This window comes from Salmo salar, chromosome ssa19 (assembly GCF_905237065.1).
Source record: "Salmo salar chromosome ssa19, Ssal_v3.1, whole genome shotgun sequence".
Classification (NCBI taxonomy): Eukaryota; Metazoa; Chordata; class Actinopteri; order Salmoniformes; family Salmonidae; genus Salmo; species Salmo salar.
The window spans coordinates 34708455-34735673 of record NC_059460.1 but is presented as its reverse complement, the minus strand read 5'-3'; the positions used below and the strand labels follow the sequence as shown (position 1 = coordinate 34735673).

Genomic DNA, 27219 nt, shown 5'->3' with positions numbered 1-27219 from the left:
TCCCTGTTTGTCTGTTGCCAGTTCGTTTTGTCAAGTCAACCAGCGTGGTTTACTGTTTTCCTGCCTTTTCACTGTTTTTACTAGTCCTCCCGGTTTTGACCCTTGCCTACCTTGACTCTGAACCCACCTGCCTGACCATACTGGCTGCCCTGACCTCGAGTCTGCCTGCCACTCTGTACCTCCTGGACTCTGACCTTGTTTATGATCTTTAGCCTGTCCAAGACCATTCTCTTGCCTGCCCCTTGGATCATAATAAATATCAGAGATTCCAACCATCTGCCTCCCGTGTCTGCATCTGGGTATCGTCCTGTGCCCTTATAATTATACTGTATTAACTATACTAGAAATGAGATATGGACAGAACATGTATTAACTATACTAGAAATGAGATATGGACAGACCATGTCCAAGACCATTCTTGAGCTCTAGTATAGTATTAACTATACTAGAAATGAGATATGGATAGACCATGTATTGTATTAACTATACTAGAAATGAGATATGGATAGACCATGTATTAACTATACTAGAAATGAGATATGGATAGACCATGTATTGTATTAACTATACTAGAAATGAGATATGGACAGAACATGTATTAACTATACTAGAAATGAGATACGGATAGACCATGTATTGTATTAACTATACTAGAAATGAGATATAGACAGAACATGTATTAACTATACTAGAAATGAGATATGGACAGAACATGCACTTTTGACAAAAATGTGCTTCATAAAAATATTGTTTTTGTTGAGTAATATGATGTCAAATGTATTGTATAATATTAAAGTGCTTATTTTAACATCTGTTTACACTACTTGACTGTACTGTACGTCTCTGGAACTCAAAATGGCTTCACATTTGTAATTGTATTTATTAAGGATCCCCATTAGTTCCTGCCAAGGCAGCAGCTACTCTTCCTGGGGTTTATTATGGATCCCCATTAGTTCCTGCCAAGGCAGCAGCTACTCTTCCTGGGGTATTTTTATCTTTTTTTAAAATCTGATTCTACTGCTGCAGTTACTTGATGTGGAATAGAGTTCCATGTAGTCATGGCTCTATGTAGTACTGTGCACCTCCCATAGTCTGTTCTGGACTTGGGGACTGTGAAGAGACCTCTGTTGGCATGTCTTGTGGGGTATGCATGGGTGTCTCAGCTGTGCGCCAGTAGTTCAAACAGACAGCTCAGTGCATTCAACATGTCAATACCTCTCATAAATACAACTAGTGATGAAGTCAATCTCTCCTCCACTTTCAGAGATTGACATGCATATTATTAATATTAGCTCTCTGTGTACATCCAAGGGCCAGCCGTGCTGCCCTGTTCTGAGCCAATTGCAATTTTCCTAAGTCCCTTTTTGTGGCATCTGACCACACGACTGAACAGTAGTCAAGGTGCGACAAAACTAGGGCCTGTAGGACCTGCCTTGTTGTTAGTGCTGTTAAGAAGGTAGTAACTAGGGCCTACCTTGTTGATAGTGTTGTTAAGAAGGTAGAAACTAGGGCCTGGAAGACCTGCCTTGTTGATAGTGTTGTTAAGAAGGTAGAAACTAATGCCTGTAGGACCTGCCTTGTTGATAGTGCTGTTAAGAAGGTAGAAACTAGGGCCTGTAGGACCTGCCTTGTTGATAGTGCTGTTAAGAAGGTAGAAACTAGGGCCTGAAGGACCTGCCTTGTTGTTAGTGCTGTTAAGAAGGTAGAAACTAGGGCCTGTAGGACCTGATTTGTTGATAGTGTTGTTAAGAAGGTAGAAACTAGGGCCTGTAGGACCTGCCTTGTTGATAGTGTTGTTAAGAAGGTAGAAACTAGGGCCTGTAGGACCTGCCTTGTTGATAGTGTTGTTAAGAAGGTAGAGCAGTGCTTTATTATAGACATACTTCTCCCCATTTTAGCTACTGTTGTATCAATATGTTTTGACCATGACAGTTTATAATCCAGGGTTACTCCAAGCAGTTTAGTCACCTCAACTTGCTCAATTTCCACATTATTTAATACAAGATTTAGTTGAGGTTTAGGGTTTAGTGAATTATTTGTCCAAATACAATGCTTTTAGTTTTAGAAATATTTAGGACTAACTTATTCCTTGCAACCCATTCTGAAACTAACTGCAGCTCTTTGTTAAGTGTTGTAGTCATTTCAGTCGCTGTAGTAGCTGGCTCTACTTTGGCTCTACTCAAGGCCAGTGGCACGTCATTAGTAAAGATGGAAAAAAAAGGAAAGGGGCCTAGACAGCTGCCCTGGGGAATTCCTGATTCTACCAGGATTCTGTTGGAGAGGCTTCCATTAAAGAACACCCTCTGTGTTCTGTTAGATATATAACTCTTTATCCACATTATAGCAGGGGGTGTAAAGCCATAACATATATGTTTTTCCAGCAGCAGACTATGATCGATAATGTCAAAAGGGGCTCCTGAGTGGCGCAGCGGTCTAAGGCACTGCATCTCAGTGCTAGATGCGTCACTACAGATCCTGGTTCGATTCTAGGCTGTATAACAGCGCAGCGGGGTTAGGGTTTGGCTGGGGTAGGCCGTCCTTGTAAATAAGAATTTGTTCTTAACTGACTTGCAGAGTTAAATAAAGGTTAAAAAAAAGCTGCACTGAAGTAATTTGTGTAAGTGCTGTGCTTGTTGAATGTCCTTCTCTATAAGCGTGCTGAAAGTCTGTCAATTTGTTTGCTGTAAAATAGCATTGTTTATGGTCAAACACAATTTTTCCCACAAAAAAGTTTACTAAGGGTTGGTAACAGGCTGATTGGTGGGCTATTTGAGCCAGTAAAGGGGGCTTTACTATCCTTAGGTAGCAAAATTACTTAATTAACCTCTACAGCGAGAGAAGAGGGAGAGCAAGAGATGAGGGAGAGAGCGAGAAAAGGAGAGAGCGAGAGAAGAGGGAGAGCGAGAGACGAGGGAGAGCGAGAGACAAGGGAGAGAGTGAGAGAGCGAGAGAAGAGGGAGAGAGCGAGAAAAGGAGAGAGCGAGAGAAGAGGGAGAGAGATGAGGGAGAGAGCGAGAAAAGGAGAGAGTGAGAGAAGAGGGAGAGCGAGAGACGAGGGAGAGAGAGAGACGAGGGCGAGAGAAGAGGGCGAGAGCGAGAGAAGAGGGAGAGAGTGAGAGAGCGAGAGAAGAGGGAGAAAGTGAGAGAAGAGGGAGAGCGAAAGACGAGGGAGAGAGCGAGAAAAGGAGAGAGCGAGAGAAGCAGCATGGGAGATAGGAACTTCACTGTGCAGCACAGTGACTGAAGACGACATAAAACATGTATACAAAAAAAACTAAATACTGTCAGAATTATTTTTTTATTGAGATCTCTCCTCATGTTAATCAAAAACCTTTAAAAATGAGATCTCTCCTCATGTTATCAAAAACATTTTTAATTGAAATCTCTCCTCACGTTATCAAAAACCATTAAAAATGAGATCTCTTCTTGTTATCAAAAACCTATAAAAATGAGATCTTTCCTCATGTTATCAAAAACATTTTTAATTGAAATCTCTCATGTTAATCAAAAACTATTTTAATTGAGACCTCTCCTCATTTTATTAAAAAACCTCCACAAGCTCATTAAACAAAAAGCTTAAAACAGCTTATTCCATGTAAACAGCATCAACACAACAAGTGTATGCAAAACACTGTGGGTCCATACTTACGAACTCTGAATGAACCTTCTGCTTAAACCTTTTAAAACTAAGTTAGCTGTCCCAATTAGAAGCCTTGCTACCGAGACGCACTCGCAATACGGTTAACTCAGAGTTCGTCAGTATGGACTCTGTACCTTTAAGGAATCAACCACAAAACCAGAACATGGTAAAAGACAACAGAATGACAGTCTCTCAGGGGATCTGTTGGTTCCTGAAGCTCAACACCAGACATGGTAAAAGACAACAGAATGACAGTCTCTCAGGGGATCGGTTGGTTCCTGAAGCTCAACACCAGAACATGGTAAAAGACAACAGAATGACAGTCTCTCAGGGGATCGGTTGGTTCCTGAAGCTCAAAGCGTTCTCTAAATGTCAGCTTCTTTTGTCTCAGCATTGTCTTCACCAAAAAGCCACAGACTTTGTCCCAAATGGAACCGTTTCCCCTACATAGTGCACTACATTTGACCAGGGCCCATAGCTTAGTCCTGGAATAAAAAGCTAGTTCAATGGACATTCTCCATTGAGCATGTATTTTGGTCACTAGTGCACTACGTATGAAATAGGGTCCTCTTTGGGCCACAAGCAAAGAAGGGACAGTCTCTCCTTGCAGTACTGTGACGTCATGACGTTCAAGGTCAGTTGAGGAATCAGTCCACCCGTAGAGCTCCAGAAAACGTAAAGAACAAGAAATCATCTTCCACACACCCTCTCTCTCTCTCTCTCTCTCTCTCTCTCCCTCTCTCCCTCTCTCTCTCTCTTTCTCTCTCCCCCCCTCTCTCCCTCCCTGTCTCCCTCTCTCTCTGTCTGTCGTTCTGTCACATACGCACACACACCCTCTCTCTCTCTCTCTCTCTCTCTCCCTCCCTCCCTCTCCCTCTCTCTCTCTCTCCCTCTCTCTTTCTCCCCCTCTCTCTCCCTCTCTCTCTCTGTCTGTCATTCTGTCACATACGCACACACACCCTCTCTCTCTCTTGGTTTAGGCCTCTCTCTCTCTCTCAGGGCATAGCACTTCATGGTGGGAGGTGGGGGGTCTTGGCTGGTAGATGGGGTGTCTCCTCTCCCCTCTCTCTTCCCTTCTACCCCCTCTCCGCTTCTCTCCTCCTCTCCCACTAGCTGGGGTCTGATGGTTTGTTCAGTTCCACCTTTACTCCTTTCTCTCCAGCTCCTGGACACACACAGAGAGACAGACACACACAGAGAGACAGACACACACAGAGACACAGACACACAGAGAGACACACAGAGAGTCAGACAGAGTAGAGACTGACAGTGAGATGATTCTCCCAGGTTTGTGGAAAGGTGTTTAACATACAACTTGAATTAAAAGCAGAGTCTCAAACAGCCGCCTGTCCGTTTTAAAAGCTGGGCATCGGCACACATTTCAGCAATAAACAGCTGTTTCAAATAAACACCGGGTCTAAATAAAAATTTTACCAGGTTACCATGGACACAACTATTATATTTCCACAGTCATGTGCATTAAAAACATTTGTAAAAAAAATTCTGTCTTCGTTGCTAGCCATGGCGCCACCAAAAAGAAAACACAAAATCAAATTCAGACAGGTATGACAGACAGCCTAGTCTTTGTAAGCCTGATCTGTGATAGATGTGTTATTATAATGTTTATACTGGTAACAATAAACAGTGTGGTAGTCTTTTCAACATTTTACTGAGAAAAAGCTGTGTGCATTAAGGAAATAGAAGCCTGGCTCAAATAGAAGCCTGTCTCTAAATAAGCGCCTGGCTCAAATAGAAGCCTGTCTCTAAATAAGCGCCTGGCTCAAATAGAAGCCTGTCTCTAAATAAGTGCCTGGCTCAAATAGAAGCCTGTCTCTAAATAAGCGCCTGGCTCAAATAGAAGCCTGTCTCTAAATAAGCGCCTGGCTCAAATAGAAGCCTGTCTCTAAATAAGCGCCTGTTGTGTTCAGTCACTGAAGTAAATAAACGCCTGGGCAATTAATTAAAGTTTTACGGTACATACAGTGATATCCTCATAGTAAAAGGTTTACCTGTTAGGTATTTCTCTTTAGCCCTGGCTCGTTCATCAGCATCAAAATACCACACTGTGATGGCATACCTGGAGAGAGAAGAAGAGGTCAGAATTGACATCTCTGGGAGGGAGACACCAGAGATAATAGACCAAGTTCAGACAGGTGAGACAGGTGATACAGGTGAGACAGGTGATATAGGTTATACAGGTGAGGGTGTGTTATAAGCTGTTTGCGAGTTGAGGGTGGCTGAGAGTTGAGTGTGAGTTATAAAGGTGTGTTATAAGATGAGTTATAAAGGTGTGTTATAAGATGAGTTATAAAGGTGTGTTATAAAGGTGCGTTATAAAGGTGTGTTATAAAGGTGTTATAAGATGAGTTATAAAGGTGTGTTATAAAGGTGTTATAAGACGAGTTATAAAGGTGTGTTAAAGGTGTGTTAAGATGTGTTATAAGATGAGTTATCAAGGTGTGTTGTAAAGGTGTGTTATAAAGGTGTGATATAAAGGTGTGTTAAGATGTGTTATAAGATGAGTTATCAAGGTGTGTTATAAAGGTGTCTTATAAGATGTGTTATAAAGGTGTGATATAAAGCTGTGTTATAATGGTGTGTTATAATGGTGTGATATAAAGGTGTGATATAAAGGTGTGTTATAAGGAGGATTGAGAGTTTCTGTTCAGGACAGGTTAAAGGACAGTGGTTGTAAGTCGCTGCCCAGGTTGTTATTTTATTAAAAACCTCTTAAGGGTCCGCCCCCTTTTTTTAATTGCCTAAAATGACATACCCAAATCCCACGGGGCCCACTGATCCTGTAGAGGTTAATGAATACGTTTAACCTGACCGGGTTGTTAATTAATACGTTTGACCTGACCAGGTTGTTATTTTAGTCAGTTTAACTTGACCAGGTTGTTATTTTAGCCAGTTTAACCTGACCAGGTTGTTATTTTAGCCAGTTTAACCTGACCAGGTTGTTATTTTAGTCAGTTTAACCTGACCAGGCTGTTATTTTAGTCAGTTTAACCTGACCAGGTTGTTATTGTAGCCAGTTTAACCTGACCAGGTTGTTATTTTGTTAGTTTAACCTGACCGGGTTGTTATTTTAGTCAGTTCAACATGACCAGGTTGTTATTTTAGTCAGTTTCAGTTTAACCTGACCAGGTTGTTATTTTAGTCAGTTTCAGTTTAACATGACCAGGTTGTTATTTTAGTCAGTTTAACCTGACCAGGTTGTTATTTTAGTCAGTTTAACCTGACCAGGTTGTTAATTTAGTCAGTTTAACCTGACCAGGTTGTTATAATAGCCAGTTTAACCTAACCAGATTGTTATTTTAGTCAGTTTCAGTTTAACCTGACCGGTTGTTATTTTAGTCAGTTTAACCTGAATAGGTTGTTATTTAGGTCAGTTTCAGTTTAACCTGACCAGTTTTTTATTTTAGTCAGTTTAATCTGACCAGGTTGTTATTTTAGTCAGTTTAACCTGAATAGGTTGTTATTTAGGTCAGTTTCAGTTTAACCTGACCAGGTTGTTATTTTAGTCAGCTTAACCTGACCAAGTTGTTAATTAATACGTTTAACCTGACCAGGTCATTATTTTTGTTAGTTTAACCTGACCAGGTTGTTATTTTAGTCAGTTTAACCTGACCGGGCTGTTATTTTAGTCAGTTTAACCTGACCGGGTTGTTATTTTAGTCAGTTTAACCTGACCGGGATGTTATTTTAGTCAGTTTAACCTGACCAGGTTGTTATTTTAGTCAGTTTAACCTGACCACATTGTTATTTTAGCCAGTTTAACTTGACTGGGTTGTTATTTTAGTCAGTTTCAGTTTAACCTGACCAGGCTGTTATTTTAGTCAGTTTAACCTGACCGCGTTGTTATTTTAGCCAGTTTAACCTGACAGCGTTGTTATTTTAGTCAGTTTAACATGACCACGTTGTTATTTTAGTCAGCTTAACATGACCAGGTTGTCATTTTAGTCAGTTTAACCTGACCAGGTTGTTATTTTAGTCAGTTTAACCTGACCAGGTTGTTAATTAGTACGTTTAACCTGACCGGGTTGTTATTAAGTTCAGTTTAACCTGACCAGGCTGTTATTTTAGTCAGTTTAACCTGACCAAGTTGTTATTTTAGTCAGTTTAACCTGATCAGGTTGTTAATTAGTACGTTTAACCTGACCGGGTTGTTATTAAGTTCAGTTTAACATGACCAGGTTGTTATTTTAGACAGTTTAACCTGATCAGGTTGTTATTTTAGACAGTTTAACCTGACCGGGATGTTATTTTAGTCAGTTAAACATGACCAAGTTGTTATTTTAGCCAGTTAAATTGACCAGGTTGTTATTTTAGTCAGTTAAAATTGACCGGGTTGTTATTTTAGTCAGTAAACCTGTCCAAGTTGTTATTTTAGTCAGTTTAATCTGACCAGGTTGTTATTTTAGTCAGTTTAACCTGAATAGGTTGTTATTTAGGTCAGTTTCAGTTTAACCTGACCAGGTTGTTATTTTAGTCAGTTTAACCTGACCGGGTTGTTATTTTAGTCAGTTTAACCTGACCAGGTTGTTATTTTAGTCAGTTTAACCTGACCGCATTGTTATTTTAGCCAGTTTAACTTGACTGGGTTGTTATTTTAGTCAGTTTCACTTTAACCTGACCAGGCTGTTATTTTAGTCAGTTTAACCTGACCGCGTTGTTATTTTAGCCAGTTTAACCTGACAGCGTTGTTATTTTAGTCAGTTTAACTTGACCACGTTGTTATTTTAGTCCGCTTAACATGACCACGTTGTTATTTTAGTCCGCTTAACATGACCAGGTTGTCATTTTAGTCAGTTTAACCTGACCAGGTTGTTATTATAGCCAGTTTAACCTGACCAGGTTGTTAATTAGTACGTTTAACCTGACCGGGTTGTTATTAAGTTCAGTTTAACCTGACCAGGTTGTTATTTTAGACAGTTTAACCTGACCAGGTTGTTATTTTAGACAGTTTAACCTGACCAGGTTGATATTTTAGACAGTTTAACCTGACCAGGTTGTTATTTTAGACAGTTTAACCTGACCGGGATGTTATTTTAGTCAGTTTAACCTGACGAGATTGTTATTTTAGCCAGTTAAACCTGACCAGGTTGTTATTTTAGTCAGTTAAACATGACCAAGTTGTTATTTTAGCCAGTTAAATTGACCAGGTTGTTATTTTAGTCAGTTTAACATGACCAGGTTGTTATTTTAGTCAGTTAAACCTGACCGGGTTGTTATTTTAGTCAGTTAACCTGACCAAGTTGTTATTTTAGCCAGTTAAATTGACCAGGTTGTTATTTTAGTCAGTTAAACGTGACCGGGTTGTTATTTTAGTCAGTTAACCTGACCAAGTTGTTATTTTAGTCAGTTTAATCTGACCAGGTTGTTATTTTAGTCAGTTTAACCTGACCGGGATTTTATTTTAGTCAGTTAAACATGACCAAGTTGTTATTTTAGCCAGTTAAATTGACCAGGTTGTTATTTTAGTCAGTTAAACGTGACCGGGTTGTTATTTTAGTCAGTAAACCTGACCAAGTTGTTATTTTAGTCAGTTTAATCTGACCAGGTTGTTATTTTAGTCAGTTTAACCTGAATAGGTTGTTATTTAGGTCAGTTTCAGTTTAACCTGACCAGGTTGTTATTTTAGTCAGTTTAACCTGACCGGGTTGTTATTTTAGTCAGTTTAACCTGACCAGGTTGTTATTTTAGTCAGTTTAACCTGACCAGGTTGTTATTTTAGTCAGTTTAACCTGACCGCATTGTTATTTTAGCCAGTTTAACTTGACTGGGTTGTTATTTTAGTCAGTTTAACCTGACCGGGTTGTTATTTTAGTCAGTTTAACCTGACCAGGTTGTTATTTTAGTCAGTTTAACCTGACCAGGTTGTTATTTTAGTCAGTTTAACCTGACCAGGTTGTTATTTTAGTCAGTTTAACCTGACCAGGTTGTTATTATAGTCAGTTTATTCTGACAGGGTTGTTATTTTAGTCAGTTTATCCTGACAGGGTTGTTATTTTAGTCAGTTTAACCTGACCAGGTCGTTATTTTAGCCAATTTAACCTGACCAGGTTGTTATTTTAGCCAGTTTAACCTGACAGGGTTGTTATTTTAATCAGTTTAACCTGACCGGGTTGTTAGTTAGGTCAGCTTAACCTGACCAGGTTGTTATTTTAGCCAGTTTAACCTGACCAAGTTGTTATTTTAGTCAGTTTCAGTTTAACCTGACCAGGTTGTTATTTTAGCCAGTTTAACCTGACCGGGTTGTAATTTAGGTCAGTTTAACCTGACCAGGTTGTTATTTTAGTCAGTTTCAGTTTAACCTGACCAAGTTGTTATTTTAGTCAGTTTCAGTTTAACCTGACCGGGTTGTTATTTTAGTCCGTTTCAGTTTAACCTGACCAGGTTGTTATTTTAGTCAGTTTAACCTGACCGGGTTGTTATTTTAGTCAGTTTAACCTGACCAGGTCGTTATTTTAGCCAATTTAACCTGACAAGGTTATTATTTTAGCCCGTTTAACCTGACAGGGTTGTTATTTAGGTCAGTTTAACCTGACCGGGTTGTTATTTAGGTCAGTTTATCCTGACCAAGTTGTTATTTTAGTCAGTTTAACCTGACCAGGTTGTTATTTTAGCCAGTTTAACCTGACCAGGTTGTTATTTTAGTCAGTTTCAGTTTAACCTGACCAGGTTGTTATTTTAGTCAGTTTCAGTTTAACCTGACCGGGTTATTTTAGTCAGTTTCAGTTTAACCTGACCAGGTTGTTATTTTAGTCAGTTTAACCTGACCAGGTTGTTATTTTAGCCAGTTTAACATGATCGGGTTGTTATTTTCGTCAGTTTAACCTGACCAGGTTGATATTTTAGTCAGTTTCAGTTTAATCTGACCAAGTTGTTATTTTAGTCAGCTTAACCTGACCAAGTTGTTATTTTAGTCAGTTTCAGTTTAACCTGACCAGGTTGTTATTTTAGCCAATTTAACCTGACCAGGTTGTTATTTTAGCCAGTTTAACCTGACCGCATTGTTATTTTAGCCAGTTTAACTTGACTGGGTTGTTATTTTAGTCAGTTTCACTTTAACCTGACCAGGCTGTTATTTTAGTCAGTTTAACCTGACCGCGTTGTTATTTTAGCCAGTTTAACCTGACAGCGTTGTTATTTTAGTCAGTTTAACTTGACCACGTTGTTATTTTAGTCCGCTTAACATGACCAGGTTGTCATTTTAGTCAGTTTAACCTGACCAGGTTGTTATTATAGCCAGTTTAACCTGACCAGGTTGTTAATTAGTACGTTTAACCTGACCGGGTTGTTATTTTAGACAGTTTAACCTGACCAGGTTGTTATTTTAGACAGTTTAACCTGACCAGGTTGATATTTTAGACAGTTTAACCTGACCAGGTTGTTATTTTAGACAGTTTAACCTGACCGGGATGTTATTTTAGTCAGTTTAACCTGACGAGATTGTTATTTTAGCCAGTTAAACCTGACCAGGTTGTTATTTTAGCCAGTTAAATTGACCAGGTTGTTATTTTAGTCAGTTTAACATGACCAGGTTGTTATTTTAGTCAGTTAAACCTGACCGGGTTGTTATTTTAGTCAGTTAACCTGACCAAGTTGTTATTTTAGCCAGTTAAATTGACCAGGTTGTTATTTTAGTCAGTTAAACGTGACCGGGTTGTTATTTTAGTCAGTAAACCTGACCAAGTTGTTATTTTAGTCAGTTTAATCTGACCAGGTTGTTATTTTAGTCAGTTTAACCTGAATAGGTTGTTATTTAGGTCAGTTTCAGTTTAACCTGACCAGGTTGTTATTTTAGTCAGTTTAACCTGACCGGGTTGTTATTTTAGTCAGTTTAACCTGACCAGGTTGTTATTTTAGTCAGTTTAACCTGACCAGGTTGTTATTTTAGTCAGTTTAACCTGACCGCATTGTTATTTTAGCCAGTTAAACCTGACCGGGTTGTTATTTTAGTCAGTTAAACGTGACCGGGTTGTTATTTTAGTCAGTTAACCTGACCAAGTTGTTATTTTAGTCAGTTTAACCTGACCAGGTTGTTATTTTAGTCAGTTTCAGTTTAACCTGACCAACTTGTTATTTTAGTCAGTTTCAGTTTAACCTGACCGGGTTGTTATTTTAGTCCGTTTCAGTTTAACCTGACCAGGTTGTTATTTTAGTCAGTTTAACCTGACCGCATTGTTATTTTAGCCAGTTTAACTTGACTGGGTTGTTATTTTAGTCAGTTTCAGTTTAACCTGACCAGGCTGTTATTTTAGTCAGTTTAACCTGACCAAGTTGTTATTTTAGTCAGTTTAACCTGATCAGGTTGTTAATTAGTACGTTTAACCTGACCGGGTTGTTATTAAGTTCAGTTTAACCTGACCAGGTCGTTATTTTAGCCAATTTAACCTGACCAGGTTGTTATTTTAGCCAGTTTAACCTGACAGGGTTGTTATTTTAATCAGTTTAACCTGACCGGGTTGTTAGTTAGGTCAGCTTAACCTGACCAGGTTGTTATTTTAGCCAGTTTAACCTGACCAAGTTGTTATTTTAGTCAGTTTCAGTTTAACCTGACCAGGTTGTTATTTTAGCCAGTTTAACCTGACCGGGTTGTAATTTAGGTCAGTTTAACCTGACCAGGTTGTTATTTTAGTCAGTTTCAGTTTAACCTGACCAAGTTGTTATTTTAGTCAGTTTCAGTTTAACCTGACTGGGTTGTTATTTTAGTCCGTTTCAGTTTAACCTGACCAGGTTGTTATTTTAGTCAGTTTAACCTGACCGGGTTGTTATTTTAGTCAGTTTAACCTGACCAGGTCGTTATTTTAGCCAATTTAACCTGACCAGGTTATTATTTTAGCCCGTTTAACCTGACAGGGTTGTTATTTAGGTCAGTTTAACCTGACCGGGTTGTTATTTAGGTCAGTTTATCCTGACCAAGTTGTTATTTTAGTCAGTTTAACCTGACCAGGTTGTTATTTTAGCCAGTTTAACCTGACCAGGTTGTTATTTTAGTCAGTTTCAGTTTAACCTGACCAGGTTGTTATTTTAGTCAGTTTCAGTTTAACCTGACCGGGTTATTTTAGTCAGTTTCAGTTTAACCTGACCAGGTTGTTATTTTAGTCAGTTTAACCTGACCGGGTTGTTATTTTAGTCAGTTTAACCTGACCGGGTTGTTATTTTAGTCAGTTTAACCTGACCGGGTTGTTATTTTAGTCAGTTTAACCTGACCAGGTTGTTATTGTAGCCAGTTTAACCTGACCGGGTTGTTATTTAGGTCAGTTTAACCTGACCAGGTTGTTATTTTAGTCAGTTTCAGTTTAACCTGACCAGGTTGTTATTTTAGTCAGTTTAACTTGACCAGGTTGTTATTTTAGCCAGCTTAACATGACCCAGTTGTTATTTTAGTCAGTTTCAGTTTAACCTGACCAAGTTGTTATTTTAGTCAGTTTCAGATTAACCTGACCAAGTTGTTATTTTAGTCAGTTTCAGTTTAACCTGACCGGGTTGTTATTTTAGTCAGTTTCAGTTTAACCTGACCAGGTTGTTATTTTAGTCAGTTTAACCTGACCAGGTTGTTATTTTAGTCAGTTTCAGTCTAACCTGACCAGGTTGTTATTTTAGTCTACTTAACCTGACCAAGTTGTTAATTAATACGTTTAACCTGACCAGGTCATTATTTAGTCAGTTTAACCTGACCAGGTTGTTATTGTAGCCAGTTTAACCTGACCGGGTTGTTATTTAGGTCAGTTTAACCTGACCAGGTTGTTATTTTAGTCAGTTTCAGTTTAACCTGACCAGGTTGTTATTTTAGTCAGTTTAACTTGACCAGGTTGTTATTTTAGCCAGCTTAACATGACCCAGTTGTTATTTTAGTCAGTTTCAGTTTAACCTGACCAAGTTGTTATTTTAGTCAGTTTCAGATTAACCTGACCAAGTTGTTATTTTAGTCAGTTTCAGTTTAACCTGACCGGGTTGTTATTTTAGTCAGTTTCAGTTTAACCTGACCAGGTTGTTATTTTAGTCAGTTTAACCTGACCAGGTTGTTATTTTAGTCAGTTTCAGTCTAACCTGACCAGGTTGTTATTTTAGTCTACTTAACCTGACCAAGTTGTTAATTAATACGTTTAACCTGACCAGGTCATTATTTAGTCAGTTTAACCTGACCAGGTTGTTATTTTAGTCAGTTAATCCTGACAGGGTTGTTATTTTAGTCAGTTTAACCTGACCGGGTTGTTAGTTAGGTCAGCTTAACCTGACCAGGTTGTTATTTTAGCCAGTTTAACCTGACCAAGGTGTTATTTTAGTCAGTTTCAGTTTAACCTGACCAGGTTGTTATTTTAGCCAGTTTAACCTGACCGGGTTGTAATTTAGGTCAGTTTAACCTGACCAGGTTGTTATTTTAGTCAGTTTCAGTTTAACCTGACCAAGTTGTTATTTTAGTTAGTTTCAGTTTAACCTGACCGGGTTGTTATTTTAGTCCGTTTCAGTTTAACCTGACCAGGTTGTTATTTTAGTCAGTTTAACCTGACCAGGTTGTTATTTTAGCCAGTTTAACATGATCGGGTTGTTATTTCCGTCAGTTTAACCTGACCAGGTTGATATTTTAGTCAGTTTCAGTTTAATCTGACCAAGTTGTTATTTTAGTCAGCTTAACCTGACCAAGTTGTTATTTTAGTCAGTTTCAGTTTAACCTGACCAGGTTGTTATTTTAGCCAATTTAACCTGACCAGGTTGTTATTTTAGCCAGTTTAACCTGACAGGGTTGTTATTTTAGTCAGTTTAACCTGACCGGGTTGTTAGTTAGGTCAGCTTAACCTGACCAGTTTGTTATTTTAGTCAGTTTCAGTTTAACCTGACCAGGTTGTTATTTTAGTCAGTTTAACCTGACCAGGTTGTTATTTTAGCCAGTTTAACATGACCCAGTTGTTATTTTAGTCAGTTTCAGTTTAACCTGACCAGGTTGTTATTTTAGCAAGTTTAACCTGACCAGGTTGTTATTTTAGTCAGTTTAACCTGACCAGGTTGTTATTTTAGTCAGTTTAACCTGACCAGGTTGTTATTTTAGTCAGATTAACCTGACCAGGGTATTATTTTAGTCAGTTTCAGTTTAACCTAACCAGGTTGTTATTTTAGTCAGTTTAACCTGACCAGTTTGTTATTTTAGCCAGTTTAACATGACCCAGTTGTTATTTTAGTCAGTTTCAGTTTAACCTGACCAGGTTGTTATTTTAGCAAGTTTAACCTGACCAGGTTGTTATTTTAGTCAGTTTAACCTGAACAGATTGTTATTTTAGTCAGTTTAACCTGACCAGGTTGTTATTTTAGTCAGTTTCAGTTTAACCTGACCAGGTTGTTATTTTAGACTACTTAACCTGACCAAGTTGTTAATTAATACGTTTAACCTGACCAGGTCATTATTTTAGTCAGTTTAACCTGACCAGGTTGTTATTTTTGTCAGTTTATCCTGACCAAGTTGTTATTTTAGTCAGTTTAACCTGACCAGGTTGTTATTGTAGCCAGTTTAACCTGACCGGGTTGTTATTTAGGTCAGTTTAACCTGACCAGGTTGTTATTTTAGTCAGTTTCAGTTTAACCTGACCAGGTTGTTATTTTAGTCAGTTTAACTTGACCAGGTTGTTATTTTAGCCAGCTTAACATGACCCAGTTGTTATTTTAGTCAGTTTCAGTTTAACCTGACCAAGTTGTTATTTTAGTCAGTTTCAGTTTAACCTGACCAGGTTGTTATTTTAGCCAATTTAACATGACCAGGTTGTTATTTTAGCCAGTTTAACCTGACAGGGTTGTTATTTTAGTCAGTTTAACCTGACCGGGTTGTTAGTTAGGTCAGCTTAAGCTGACCAGGTTGTTAATTCTAGTCAGTTTCAGTTTAACCTGACCAGGTTGTTATTTTAGTCAGTTTAACCTGACCAGGTTGTTATTTTAGCCAGTTTAACATGACCCAGTTGTTATTTTAGTCAGTTTCAGTTTAACCTGACCAGGTTGTTATTTTAGCCAATTTAACCTGACCAGGTTGTTATTTTAGCCAGTTTAACCTGACAGGGTTGTTATTTTAGTCAGTTTAACCTGACCGGGTTGTTAGTTAGGTCAGCTTAACCTGACCAGGTTGTTATTTTAGTCAGTTTCAGTTTAACCTGACCAGGTTGTTATTTTAGTCAGTTTAACCTGACCAGGTTGTTATTTTAGCCAGTTTAACATGACCCAGTTGTTATTTTAGTCAGTTTCAGTTTAACCTGACCAGGTTGTTATTTTAGCAAGTTTAACCTGACCAGGTTGTTATTTTAGTCAGTTTAACCTGACCATGTTGTTATTTTAGTCAGTTTAACCTGACCAGGTTGTTATTTTAGTCAGATTAACCTGACCAGGGTATTATTTTAGTCAGTTTCAGTTTAACCTAACCAGGTTGTTATTTTAGTCAGTTTAACCTGACCAGTTTGTTATTTTAGCCAGTTTAACATGACCCAGTTGTTATTTTAGTCAGTTTCAGTTTAACCTGACCAGGTTGTTATTTTAGCAAGTTTAACCTGACCAGGTTGTTATTTTAGTCAGTTTAACCTGAACAGATTGTTATTTTAGTCAGTTTAACCTGACCAGGTTGTTATTTTAGTCAGTTTCAGTTTAACCTGACCAGGTTGTTATTTTAGACTACTTAACCTGACCAAGTTGTTAATTAATACGTTTAACCTGACCAGGTCATTATTTTAGTCAGTTTAACCTGACCAGGTTGTTATTTTAGTCAGTTTAACCTGACCGGGTTGTTAGTTAGGTCAGCTTAACCTGACCAGGTTGTTATTTTAGCCAGTTTAACCTGACCAAGGTGTTATTTTAGTCAGTTTCAGTTTAACCTGACCAGGTTGTTATTTTAGCCAGTTTAACCTGACCGGGTTGTAATTTAGGTCAGTTTAACCTGACCAGGTTGTTATTTTAGTCAGTTTCAGTTTAACCTGACCAAGTTGTTATTTTAGTCAGTTTCAGTTTAACCTGACCGGGTTGTTATTTTAGTCCGTTTCAGTTTAACCTGACCAGGTTGTTATTTTAGTCAGTTTAACCTGACCAGGTTGTTATTTTAGCCAGTTTAACATGATCGGGTTGTTATTTTCGTCAGTTTAACCTGACCAGGTTGATATTTTAGTCAGTTTCAGTTTAATCTGACCAAGTTGTTATTTTAGTCAGCTTAACCTGACCAAGTTGTTATTTTAGTCAGTTTCAGTTTAACCTGACCAGGTTGTTATTTTAGCCAATTTAACCTGACCAGGTTGTTATTTTAGCCAGTTTAACCTGACAGGGTTGTTATTTTAGTCAGTTTAACCTGACCGGGTTGTTAGTTAGGTCAGCTTAACCTGACCAGGTTGTTATTTTAGTCAGTTTCAGTTTAACCTGACCAGGTTGTTATTTTAGTCAGTTTAACCTGACCAGGTTGTTATTTTAGCCAGTTTAACATGACCCAGTTGTTATTTTAGTCAGTTTCAGTTTAACCTGACCAGGTTGTTATTTTAGCAAGTTTAACCTGACCAGGTTGTTATTTTAGTCAGTTTAACCTGACCAGGTTGTTATTTTAGTCAGTTTAACCTGACCAGGTTGTTATTTTAGTCAGATTAACCTGACCAGGGTATTATTTTAGTCAGTTTCAGTTTAACCTAACCAGGTTGTTATTTTAGTCAGTTTAACCTGACCAGTTTGTTATTTTAGCCAGTTTAACATGACCCAGTTGTTATTTTAGTCAGTTTCAGTTTAACCTGACCAGGTTGTTATTTTAGCAAGTTTAACCTGACCAGGTTGTTATTTTAGTCAGTTTAACCTGAACAGATTGTTATTTTAGTCAGTTTAACCTGACCAGGTTGTTATTATAGTCAGTTTCAGTTTAACCTGACCAGGTTGTTATTTTAGACTACTTAACCTGACCAAGTTGTTAATTAATACGTTTAACCTGACCAGGTCATTATTTTAGTCAGTTTAACCTGACCAGGTTGTTATTTTTGTCAGTTTATCCTGACCAAGTTGTTATTTTAGTCAGTTTAACCTGACCAGGTTGTTATTGTAGCCAGTTTAACCTGACCGGGTTGTTATTTAGGTCAGTTTAACCTGACCAGGTTGTTATTTTAGTCAGTTTCAGTTTAACCTGACCAGGTTGTTATTTTAGTCAGTTTAACTTGACCAGGTTGTTATTTTAGCCAGCTTAACATGACCCAGTTGTTATTTTAGTCAGTTTCAGTTTAACCTGACCAAGTTGTTATTTTAGTCAGTTTCAGATTAACCTGACCAAGTTGTTATTTTAGTCAGTTTCAGTTTAACCTGACCGGGTTGTTATTTTAGTCAGTTTCAGTTTAACCTGACCAGGTTGTTATTTTAGTCAGTTTAACCTGACCAGGTTGTTATTTTAGTCAGTTTCAGTCTAACCTGACCAGGTTGTTATTTTAGTCTACTTAACCTGACCAAGTTGTTAATTAATACGTTTAACCTGACCAGGTCATTATTTAGTCAGTTTAACCTGACCAGGTTGTTATTGTAGCCAGTTTAACCTGACCGGGTTGTTATTTAGGTCAGTTTAACCTGACCAGGTTGTTATTTTAGTCAGTTTCAGTTTAACCTGACCAGGTTGTTATTTTAGTCAGTTTAACTTGACCAGGTTGTTATTTTAGCCAGCTTAACATGACCCAGTTGTTATTTTAGTCAGTTTCAGTTTAACCTGACCAAGTTGTTATTTTAGTCAGTTTCAGATTAACCTGACCAAGTTGTTATTTTAGTCAGTTTCAGTTTAACCTGACCGGGTTGTTATTTTAGTCAGTTTCAGTTTAACCTGACCAGGTTGTTATTTTAGTCAGTTTAACCTGACCAGGTTGTTATTTTAGTCAGTTTCAGTCTAACCTGACCAGGTTGTTATTTTAGTCTACTTAACCTGACCAAGTTGTTAATTAATACGTTTAACCTGACCAGGTCATTATTTAGTCAGTTTAACCTGACCAGGTTGTTATTTTAGTCAGTTAATCCTGACAGGGTTGTTATTTTAGTCAGTTTAACCTGACCGGGTTGTTAGTTAGGTCAGCTTAACCTGACCAGGTTGTTATTTTAGCCAGTTTAACCTGACCAAGGTGTTATTTTAGTCAGTTTCAGTTTAACCTGACCAGGTTGTTATTTTAGCCAGTTTAACCTGACCGGGTTGTAATTTAGGTCAGTTTAACCTGACCAGGTTGTTATTTTAGTCAGTTTCAGTTTAACCTGACCAAGTTGTTATTTTAGTTAGTTTCAGTTTAACCTGACCGGGTTGTTATTTTAGTCCGTTTCAGTTTAACCTGACCAGGTTGTTATTTTAGTCAGTTTAACCTGACCAGGTTGTTATTTTAGCCAGTTTAACATGATCGGGTTGTTATTTCCGTCAGTTTAACCTGACCAGGTTGATATTTTAGTCAGTTTCAGTTTAATCTGACCAAGTTGTTATTTTAGTCAGCTTAACCTGACCAAGTTGTTATTTTAGTCAGTTTCAGTTTAACCTGACCAGGTTGTTATTTTAGCCAATTTAACCTGACCAGGTTGTTATTTTAGCCAGTTTAACCTGACAGGGTTGTTATTTTAGTCAGTTTAACCTGACCGGGTTGTTAGTTAGGTCAGCTTAACCTGACCAGTTTGTTATTTTAGTCAGTTTCAGTTTAACCTGACCAGGTTGTTATTTTAGTCAGTTTAACCTGACCAGGTTGTTATTTTAGCCAGTTTAACATGACCCAGTTGTTATTTTAGTCAGTTTCAGTTTAACCTGACCAGGTTGTTATTTTAGCAAGTTTAACCTGACCAGGTTGTTATTTTAGTCAGTTTAACCTGACCAGGTTGTTATTTTAGTCAGTTTAACCTGACCAGGTTGTTATTTTAGTCAGATTAACCTGACCAGGGTATTATTTTAGTCAGTTTCAGTTTAACCTAACCAGGTTGTTATTTTAGTCAGTTTAACCTGACCAGTTTGTTATTTTAGCCAGTTTAACATGACCCAGTTGTTATTTTAGTCAGTTTCAGTTTAACCTGACCAGGTTGTTATTTTAGCAAGTTTAACCTGACCAGGTTGTTATTTTAGTCAGTTTAACCTGAACAGATTGTTATTTTAGTCAGTTTAACCTGACCAGGTTGTTATTTTAGTCAGTTTCAGTTTAACCTGACCAGGTTGTTATTTTAGACTACTTAACCTGACCAAGTTGTTAATTAATACGTTTAACCTGACCAGGTCATTATTTTAGTCAGTTTAACCTGACCAGGTTGTTATTTTTGTCAGTTTATCCTGACCAAGTTGTTATTTTAGTCAGTTTAACCTGACCAGGTTGTTATTGTAGCCAGTTTAACCTGACCGGGTTGTTATTTAGGTCAGTTTAACCTGACCAGGTTGTTATTTTAGTCAGTTTCAGTTTAACCTGACCAGGTTGTTATTTTAGTCAGTTTAACTTGACCAGGTTGTTATTTTAGCCAGCTTAACATGACCCAGTTGTTATTTTAGTCAGTTTCAGTTTAACCTGACCAAGTTGTTATTTTAGTCAGTTTCAGTTTAACCTGACCAGGTTGTTATTTTAGCCAATTTAACCTGACCAGGTTGTTATTTTAGCCAGTTTAACCTGACAGGGTTGTTATTTTAGTCAGTTTAACCTGACCGGGTTGTTAGTTAGGTCAGCTTAAGCTGACCAGGTTGTTAATTCTAGTCAGTTTCAGTTTAACCTGACCAGGTTGTTATTTTAGTCAGTTTAACCTGACCAGGTTGTTATTTTAGCCAGTTTAACATGACCCAGTTGTTATTTTAGTCAGTTTCAGTTTAACCTGACCAGGTTGTTATTTTAGCCAATTTAACCTGACCAGGTTGTTATTTTAGCCAGTTTAACCTGACAGGGTTGTTATTTTAGTCAGTTTAACCTGACCGGGTTGTTAGTTAGGTCAGCTTAACCTGACCAGGTTGTTATTTTAGTCAGTTTCAGTTTAACCTGACCAGGTTGTTATTTTAGTCAGTTTAACCTGACCAGGTTGTTATTTTAGCCAGTTTAACATGACCCAGTTGTTATTTTAGTCAGTTTCAGTTTAACCTGACCAGGTTGTTATTTTAGCAAGTTTAACCTGACCAGGTTGTTATTTTAGTCAGTTTAACCTGACCATGTTGTTATTTTAGTCAGTTTAACCTGACCAGGTTGTTATTTTAGTCAGATTAACCTGACCAGGGTATTATTTTAGTCAGTTTCAGTTTAACCTAACCAGGTTGTTATTTTAGTCAGTTTAACCTGACCAGTTTGTTATTTTAGCCAGTTTAACATGACCCAGTTGTTATTTTAGTCAGTTTCAGTTTAACCTGACCAGGTTGTTATTTTAGCAAGTTTAACCTGACCAGGTTGTTATTTTAGTCAGTTTAACCTGAACAGATTGTTATTTTAGTCAGTTTAACCTGACCAGGTTGTTATTTTAGTCAGTTTCAGTTTAACCTGACCAGGTTGTTATTTTAGACTACTTAACCTGACCAAGTTGTTAATTAATACGTTTAACCTGACCAGGTCATTATTTTAGTCAGTTTAACCTGACCAGGTTGTTATTTTAGTCAGTTTAACCTGACCGGGTTGTTAGTTAGGTCAGCTTAACCTGACCAGGTTGTTATTTTAGCCAGTTTAACCTGACCAAGGTGTTATTTTAGTCAGTTTCAGTTTAACCTGACCAGGTTGTTATTTTAGCCAGTTTAACCTGACCGGGTTGTAATTTAGGTCAGTTTAACCTGACCAGGTTGTTATTTTAGTCAGTTTCAGTTTAACCTGACCAAGTTGTTATTTTAGTCAGTTTCAGTTTAACCTGACCGGGTTGTTATTTTAGTCCGTTTCAGTTTAACCTGACCAGGTTGTTATTTTAGTCAGTTTAACCTGACCAGGTTGTTATTTTAGCCAGTTTAACATGATCGGGTTGTTATTTTCGTCAGTTTAACCTGACCAGGTTGATATTTTAGTCAGTTTCAGTTTAATCTGACCAAGTTGTTATTTTAGTCAGCTTAACCTGACCAAGTTGTTATTTTAGTCAGTTTCAGTTTAACCTGACCAGGTTGTTATTTTAGCCAATTTAACCTGACCAGGTTGTTATTTTAGCCAGTTTAACCTGACAGGGTTGTTATTTTAGTCAGTTTAACCTGACCGGGTTGTTAGTTAGGTCAGCTTAAGCTGACCAGGTTGTTATTTTAGTCAGTTTCAGTTTAACCTGACCAGGTTGTTATTTTAGTCAGTTTAACCTGACCAGGTTGTTATTTTAGCCAGTTTAACATGACCCAGTTGTTATTTTAGTCAGTTTCAGTTTAACCTGACCAGGTTGTTATTTTAGCAAGTTTAACCTGACCAGGTTGTTATTTTAGTCAGTTTAACCTGACCAGGTTGTTATTTTAGTCAGTTTAACCTGACCAGGTTGTTATTTTAGTCAGATTAACCTGACCAGGGTATTATTTTAGTCAGTTTCAGTTTAACCTAACCAGGTTGTTATTTTAGTCAGTTTAACCTGACCAGTTTGTTATTTTAGCCAGTTTAACATGACCCAGTTGTTATTTTAGTCGGTTTCAGTTTAACCTGACCAGGTTGTTATTTTAGCAAGTTTAACCTGACCAGGTTGTTATTTTAGTCAGTTTAACCTGAACAGATTGTTATTTTAGTCAGTTTAACCTGACCAGGTTGTTATTATAGTCAGTTTCAGTTTAACCTGACCAGGTTGTTATTTTAGACTACTTAACCTGACCAAGTTGTTAATTAATACGTTTAACCTGACCAGGTCATTATTTTAGTCAGTTTAACCTGACCAGGTTGTTATTTTTGTCAGTTTATCCTGACCAAGTTGTTATTTTAGTCAGTTTAACCTGACCAGGTTGTTATTGTAGCCAGTTTAACCTGACCGGGTTGTTATTTAGGTCAGTTTAACCTGACCAGGTTGTTATTTTAGTCAGTTTCAGTTTAACCTGACCAGGTTGTTATTTTAGTCAGTTTAACCTGACCAGGTTGTTATTTTAGTCAGTTTCAGTTTAACCTGACCAGGTTGTTATTTTAGCCAGTTTAACCTGACCAGGTTGTTATTTTAGTCAGTTTCAGTTTAACCTGACCAGGTTGTTATTTTAGTCAGTTTCAGTTTAACCTGACCGGGTTATTTTAGTCAGTTTCAGTTTAACCTGACCAGGTTGTTATTTTAGTCAGTTTAACCTGACCAGGTTGTTATTTTAGCCAGTTTAACATGATCGGGTTGTTATTTTCGTCAGTTTAACCTGACCAGGTTGATATTTTAGTCAGTTTCAGTTTAATCTGACCAAGTTGTTATTTTAGTCAGCTTAACCTGACCAAGTTGTTATTTTAGTCAGTTTCAGTTTAACCTGACCAGGTTGTTATTTTAGCCAATTTAACCTGACCAGGTTGTTATTTTAGCCAGTTTAACCTGACAGGGTTGTTATTTTAGTCAGTTTAACCTGACCGGGATGTTAGTTAGGTCAGCTTAACCTGACCAGGTTGTTATTTTAGCCAGTTTAACCTGACCAAGTTGTTATTTTAGTCAGATTAACCTGACCAGGGTATTATTTTAGTCAGTTTCAGTTTAACCTGACCAGGTTGTTATTTTAGTCAGTTTAACCTGACCAGGTTGTTATTTTAGCCAGTTTAACATGACCCAGTTGTTATTTTAGTCAGTTTCAGTTTAACCTGACAGGGTTGTTATTTAGGTCAGTTTAACCTGACCGGGTTGTTATTTTAGTCAGTTTAAACTGACCAGGTTGTTATTTTAGTCAGATTAACCTGACCAGGGTATTATTTTAGTCAGTTTCAGTTTAACCTGACCAGGTTGTTATTTTAGCCAGTTTAACATGACCCAGTTGTTTTTTAGTCAGTTTCAGTTTAACCTGACCAGGTTGTTATTTTAGCAAGTTTAACCTGACCAGGTTGTTATTTTAGTCAGTTTAACCTGAACAGATTGTTATTTTAGTCAGTTTAACCTGACCAGGTTGTTATTTTAGTCAGTTTAACCTGACCAGGTTGTTATTTTAGTCAGTTTAACCTGACCAGGTTGTTCTTTTAGCCAGTTTAACATGACCCAGTTGTTATTTTAGTCAGTTTCAGTTCAACCTGACCAGGTTGTTATTTTAGCAAGTTTAACCTGACCAGGTTGTTATTTTAGTCAGTTTAACCTGAACAGATTGTTATTTTAGTCAGTTTAACCTGACCAGGTTGTTATTTTAGTCAGTTTAACCTGACCAGGTTGTTATTTTAGTCAGCTTAACCTGACCAGGTTGTTTTTATAGTCAGTTTATCCTGACAGGGTTGTTATTTAGGTCAGCTTAACCTGACCAGGTTGTTATTTTAGCCAGTTTAACCTGACCAAGTTGTTATTTTAGTCAGTTTCATTTTAACCTGACCAGGTTGTTATTTTAGCCAGTTTAACCTGACCGGGTTGTAATTTAGGTCAGTTTAACCTGACCAGGTTGTTATATTAGTCAGTTTCAGTTTAACCTGACCAAGTTGTTATTTTAGTCAGTTTCAGTTTAACCTGACCGGGTTGTTATTTTAGTCCGTTTCAGTTTAACCTGACCAGGTTGTTATTTTAGTCAGTTTAACCTGACCGGGTTGTTATTTTAGTCAGTTTAACCTGACCAGGTCGTTATTTTAGCCAATTTAACCTGACCAGGTTATTATTTTAGCCCGTTTAACCTGACAGGGTTGTTATTTAGGTCAGTTTAACCTGACCGGGTTGTTATTTAGGTCAGTTTATCCTGACCAAGTTGTTATTTTAGTCAGTTTAACCTGACCAGGTTGATATTTTAGCCAATTTAACCTGACCAGGTTGTTATTTTAGCCAGTTTAACCTGACCAGGTTGTTATTTTAGTTAGCTTAACCTGACCAGGTTGTTATTTTAGTCAGTTTCAGTTTAACCTGACCAGGTTGTTATTTTAGTCAGTTTAACCTGACCAGGTTGTTATTTTAGTCAGTTTAAACTGACCAGGTTGTTATTTTAGTCAGATTAACCTGACCAGGGTATTATTTTAGTCAGTTTCAGTTTAACCTGACCAGGTTGTTATTTTAGTCAGTTTAACCTGACCAGGTTGTTATTTTAGCCAGTTTAACATGACCCAGTTGTTATTTTAGTCAGTTTCAGTTTAACCTGACCAGGTTGTTATTTTAGCAAGTTTAACCTGACCAGGTTGTTATTTTAGTCAGTTTAACCTGAACAGATTGTTATTTTAGTCAGTTTAACCTGACCAGGTTGTTATTTTAGTCAGTTTAACCTGACCAGGTTGTTATTTTAGTCTACTTAACCTGACCAAGTTGTTAATTAATACGTTTAACCTAACCAAGTCATTATTTTAGTCAGTTTAACCTGACCAGGTTGTTATTTTAGTCAGTTTATCCTGACCAAGTTGTTATTTTAGTCAGTTTAACCTGACCAGGTTGTTATTTTAGTCAGTTTAACCTGACCAGGTTGTTATTGTAGCCAGTTTAACCTGACAGGGTTGTTATTTAGGTCAGTTTCACCTGACCGGGTTGTTATTTTAGTCAGCTTAACCTGACCAGGTTGTTTTTATAGTCAGTTTATCCTGACAGGGTTGTTATTTAGGTCAGCTTAACCTGACCAGGTTGTTATTTTAGCCAGTTTAACCTGACCAAGTTGTTATTTTAGTCAGTTTCATTTTAACCTGACCAGGTTGTTATTTTAGCCAGTTTAACCTGACCGGGTTGTAATTTAGGTCAGTTTAACCTTACCAGGTTGTTATTTTAGTCAGTTTCAGTTTAACCTGACCAAGTTGTTATTTTAGTCAGTTTCAGTTTAACCTCACCGGGTTGTTATTTTAGTCAGTTTCAGTTTAACCTGACCAGGTTGTTATTTTAGTCAGTTTAACCTGACCGGGTTGTTATTTTAGTCAGTTTAACCTGACCAGGTCGTTATTTTAGCCAATTTAACCTGACCAGGTTATTATTTTAGCCCGTTTAACCTGACAGAGTTGTTATTTAGGTCAGTTTAACCTGACCGGGTTGTTATTTAGGTCAGTTTAACCTGACCAGGTTGTTATTTTAGTCAGTTTAACCTGACCAGGTTGTTATTTTAGTCAGTTTAACCTGACCAGGTTGTTCTTTTAGCCAGTTTAACATGACCCAGTTGTTATTTTAGTCAGTTTCAGTTCAACCTGACCAGGTTGTTATTTTAGCAAGTTTAACCTGACCAGGTTGTTATTTTAGTCAGTTTAACCTGAACAGATTGTTATTTTAGTCAGTTTAACCTGACCAGGTTGTTATTTTAGTCAGTTTAACCTGACCAGGTTGTTATTTTAGTCTACTTAACCTGACCAAGTTGTTAATTAATACGTTTAACCTGACCAAGTCATTATTTTAGTCAGTTTAACCTGACCAGGTTGTTATTTTAGTCAGTTTATCCTGACCAAGTTGTTATTTTAGTCAGTTTAACCTGACCAGGTTGTTATTTTAGTCAGTTTAACCTGACCAGGTTGTTATTGTAGCCAGTTTAACCTGACAGGGTTGTTATTTAGGTCAGTTTCACCTGACCGGGTTGTTATTTTGGTCAGTTTAACCTGACCAGGTTGTTATTTTAGTCAGTTTAACCTGACCAGGTTGTTATTTTAGTCAGCTTAACCTGACCAGGTTGTTTTTATAGTCAGTTTATCCTGACAGGGTTGTTATTTTAGCCAGTTTAACATGACCCAGTTGTTATTTTAGTCAGTTTCAGTTCAACCTGACCAGGTTGTTATTTTAGCAAGTTTAACCTGACCAGGTTGTTATTTTAGCAAGTTTAACCTGACCAGGTTGTTATTTTAGTCAGTTTAACCTGACCAGGTTGTTATTTTAGTCAGTTTAACCTGACCAGGTTGTTATTTTAGTCAGCTTAACCTGACCAGGTTGTTTTTATAGTCAGTTTATCCTGACAGGGTTGTTATTTAGGTCAGCTTAACCTGACCAGGTTGTTATTTTAGCCAGTTTAACCTGACCAAGTTGTTATTTTAGTCAGTTTCATTTTAACCTGACCAGGTTGTTATTTTAGCCAGTTTAACCTGACCGGGTTGTAATTTAGGTCAGTTTAACCTGACCAGGTTGTTATATTAGTCAGTTTCAGTTTAACCTGACCAAGTTGTTATTTTAGTCAGTTTCAGTTTAACCTGACCGGGTTGTTATTTTAGTCAGTTTCAGTTTAACCTGACCAGGTTGTTATTTTAGTCAGTTTAACCTGACCGGGTTGTTATTTTAGTCAGTTTAACCTGACCAGGTCGTTATTTTAGCCAATTTAACCTGACCAGGTTATTATTTTAGCCCGTTTAACCTGACAGGGTTGTTATTTAGGTCAGTTTAACCTGACCGGGTTGTTATTTAGGTCAGTTTATCCTGACCAAGTTGTTATTTTAGTCAGTTTAACCTGACCAGGTTGATATTTTAGCCAATTTAACCTGACCAGGTTGTTATTTTAGCCAGTTTAACCTGACCAGGTTGTTATTTTAGTTAGCTTAACCTGACCAGGTTGTTATTTTAGTCAGTTTCAGTTTAACCTGACCAGGTTGTTATTTTAGTCAGTTTAACCTGACCAGGTTGTTATTTTAGTCAGTTTAAACTGA

General features: G+C 37.4%; 1 protein-coding gene across 2 annotated transcripts in view; it reads right to left on the bottom strand.

The window, feature by feature from the left end:
* Positions 1–3279: 3279 nt before the first annotated feature.
* Positions 3280–27219, bottom strand: part of egln1a (egl-9 family hypoxia-inducible factor 1a) — a 217595-nt gene continuing 193655 nt past the window's right edge. For both annotated transcript variants that reach the window (XM_045702244.1, XM_045702243.1), the window contains 2 exons: positions 5650–5717; positions 3280–4805 (listed from right to left, as the gene is read on the bottom strand). In XM_045702244.1, the coding sequence (XP_045558200.1) occupies positions 4750–4805; positions 5650–5717 (124 nt within the window). In that variant the 3' untranslated portion in view covers positions 3280–4749. The remainder of the gene's footprint in view (positions 4806–5649; positions 5718–27219) is intronic.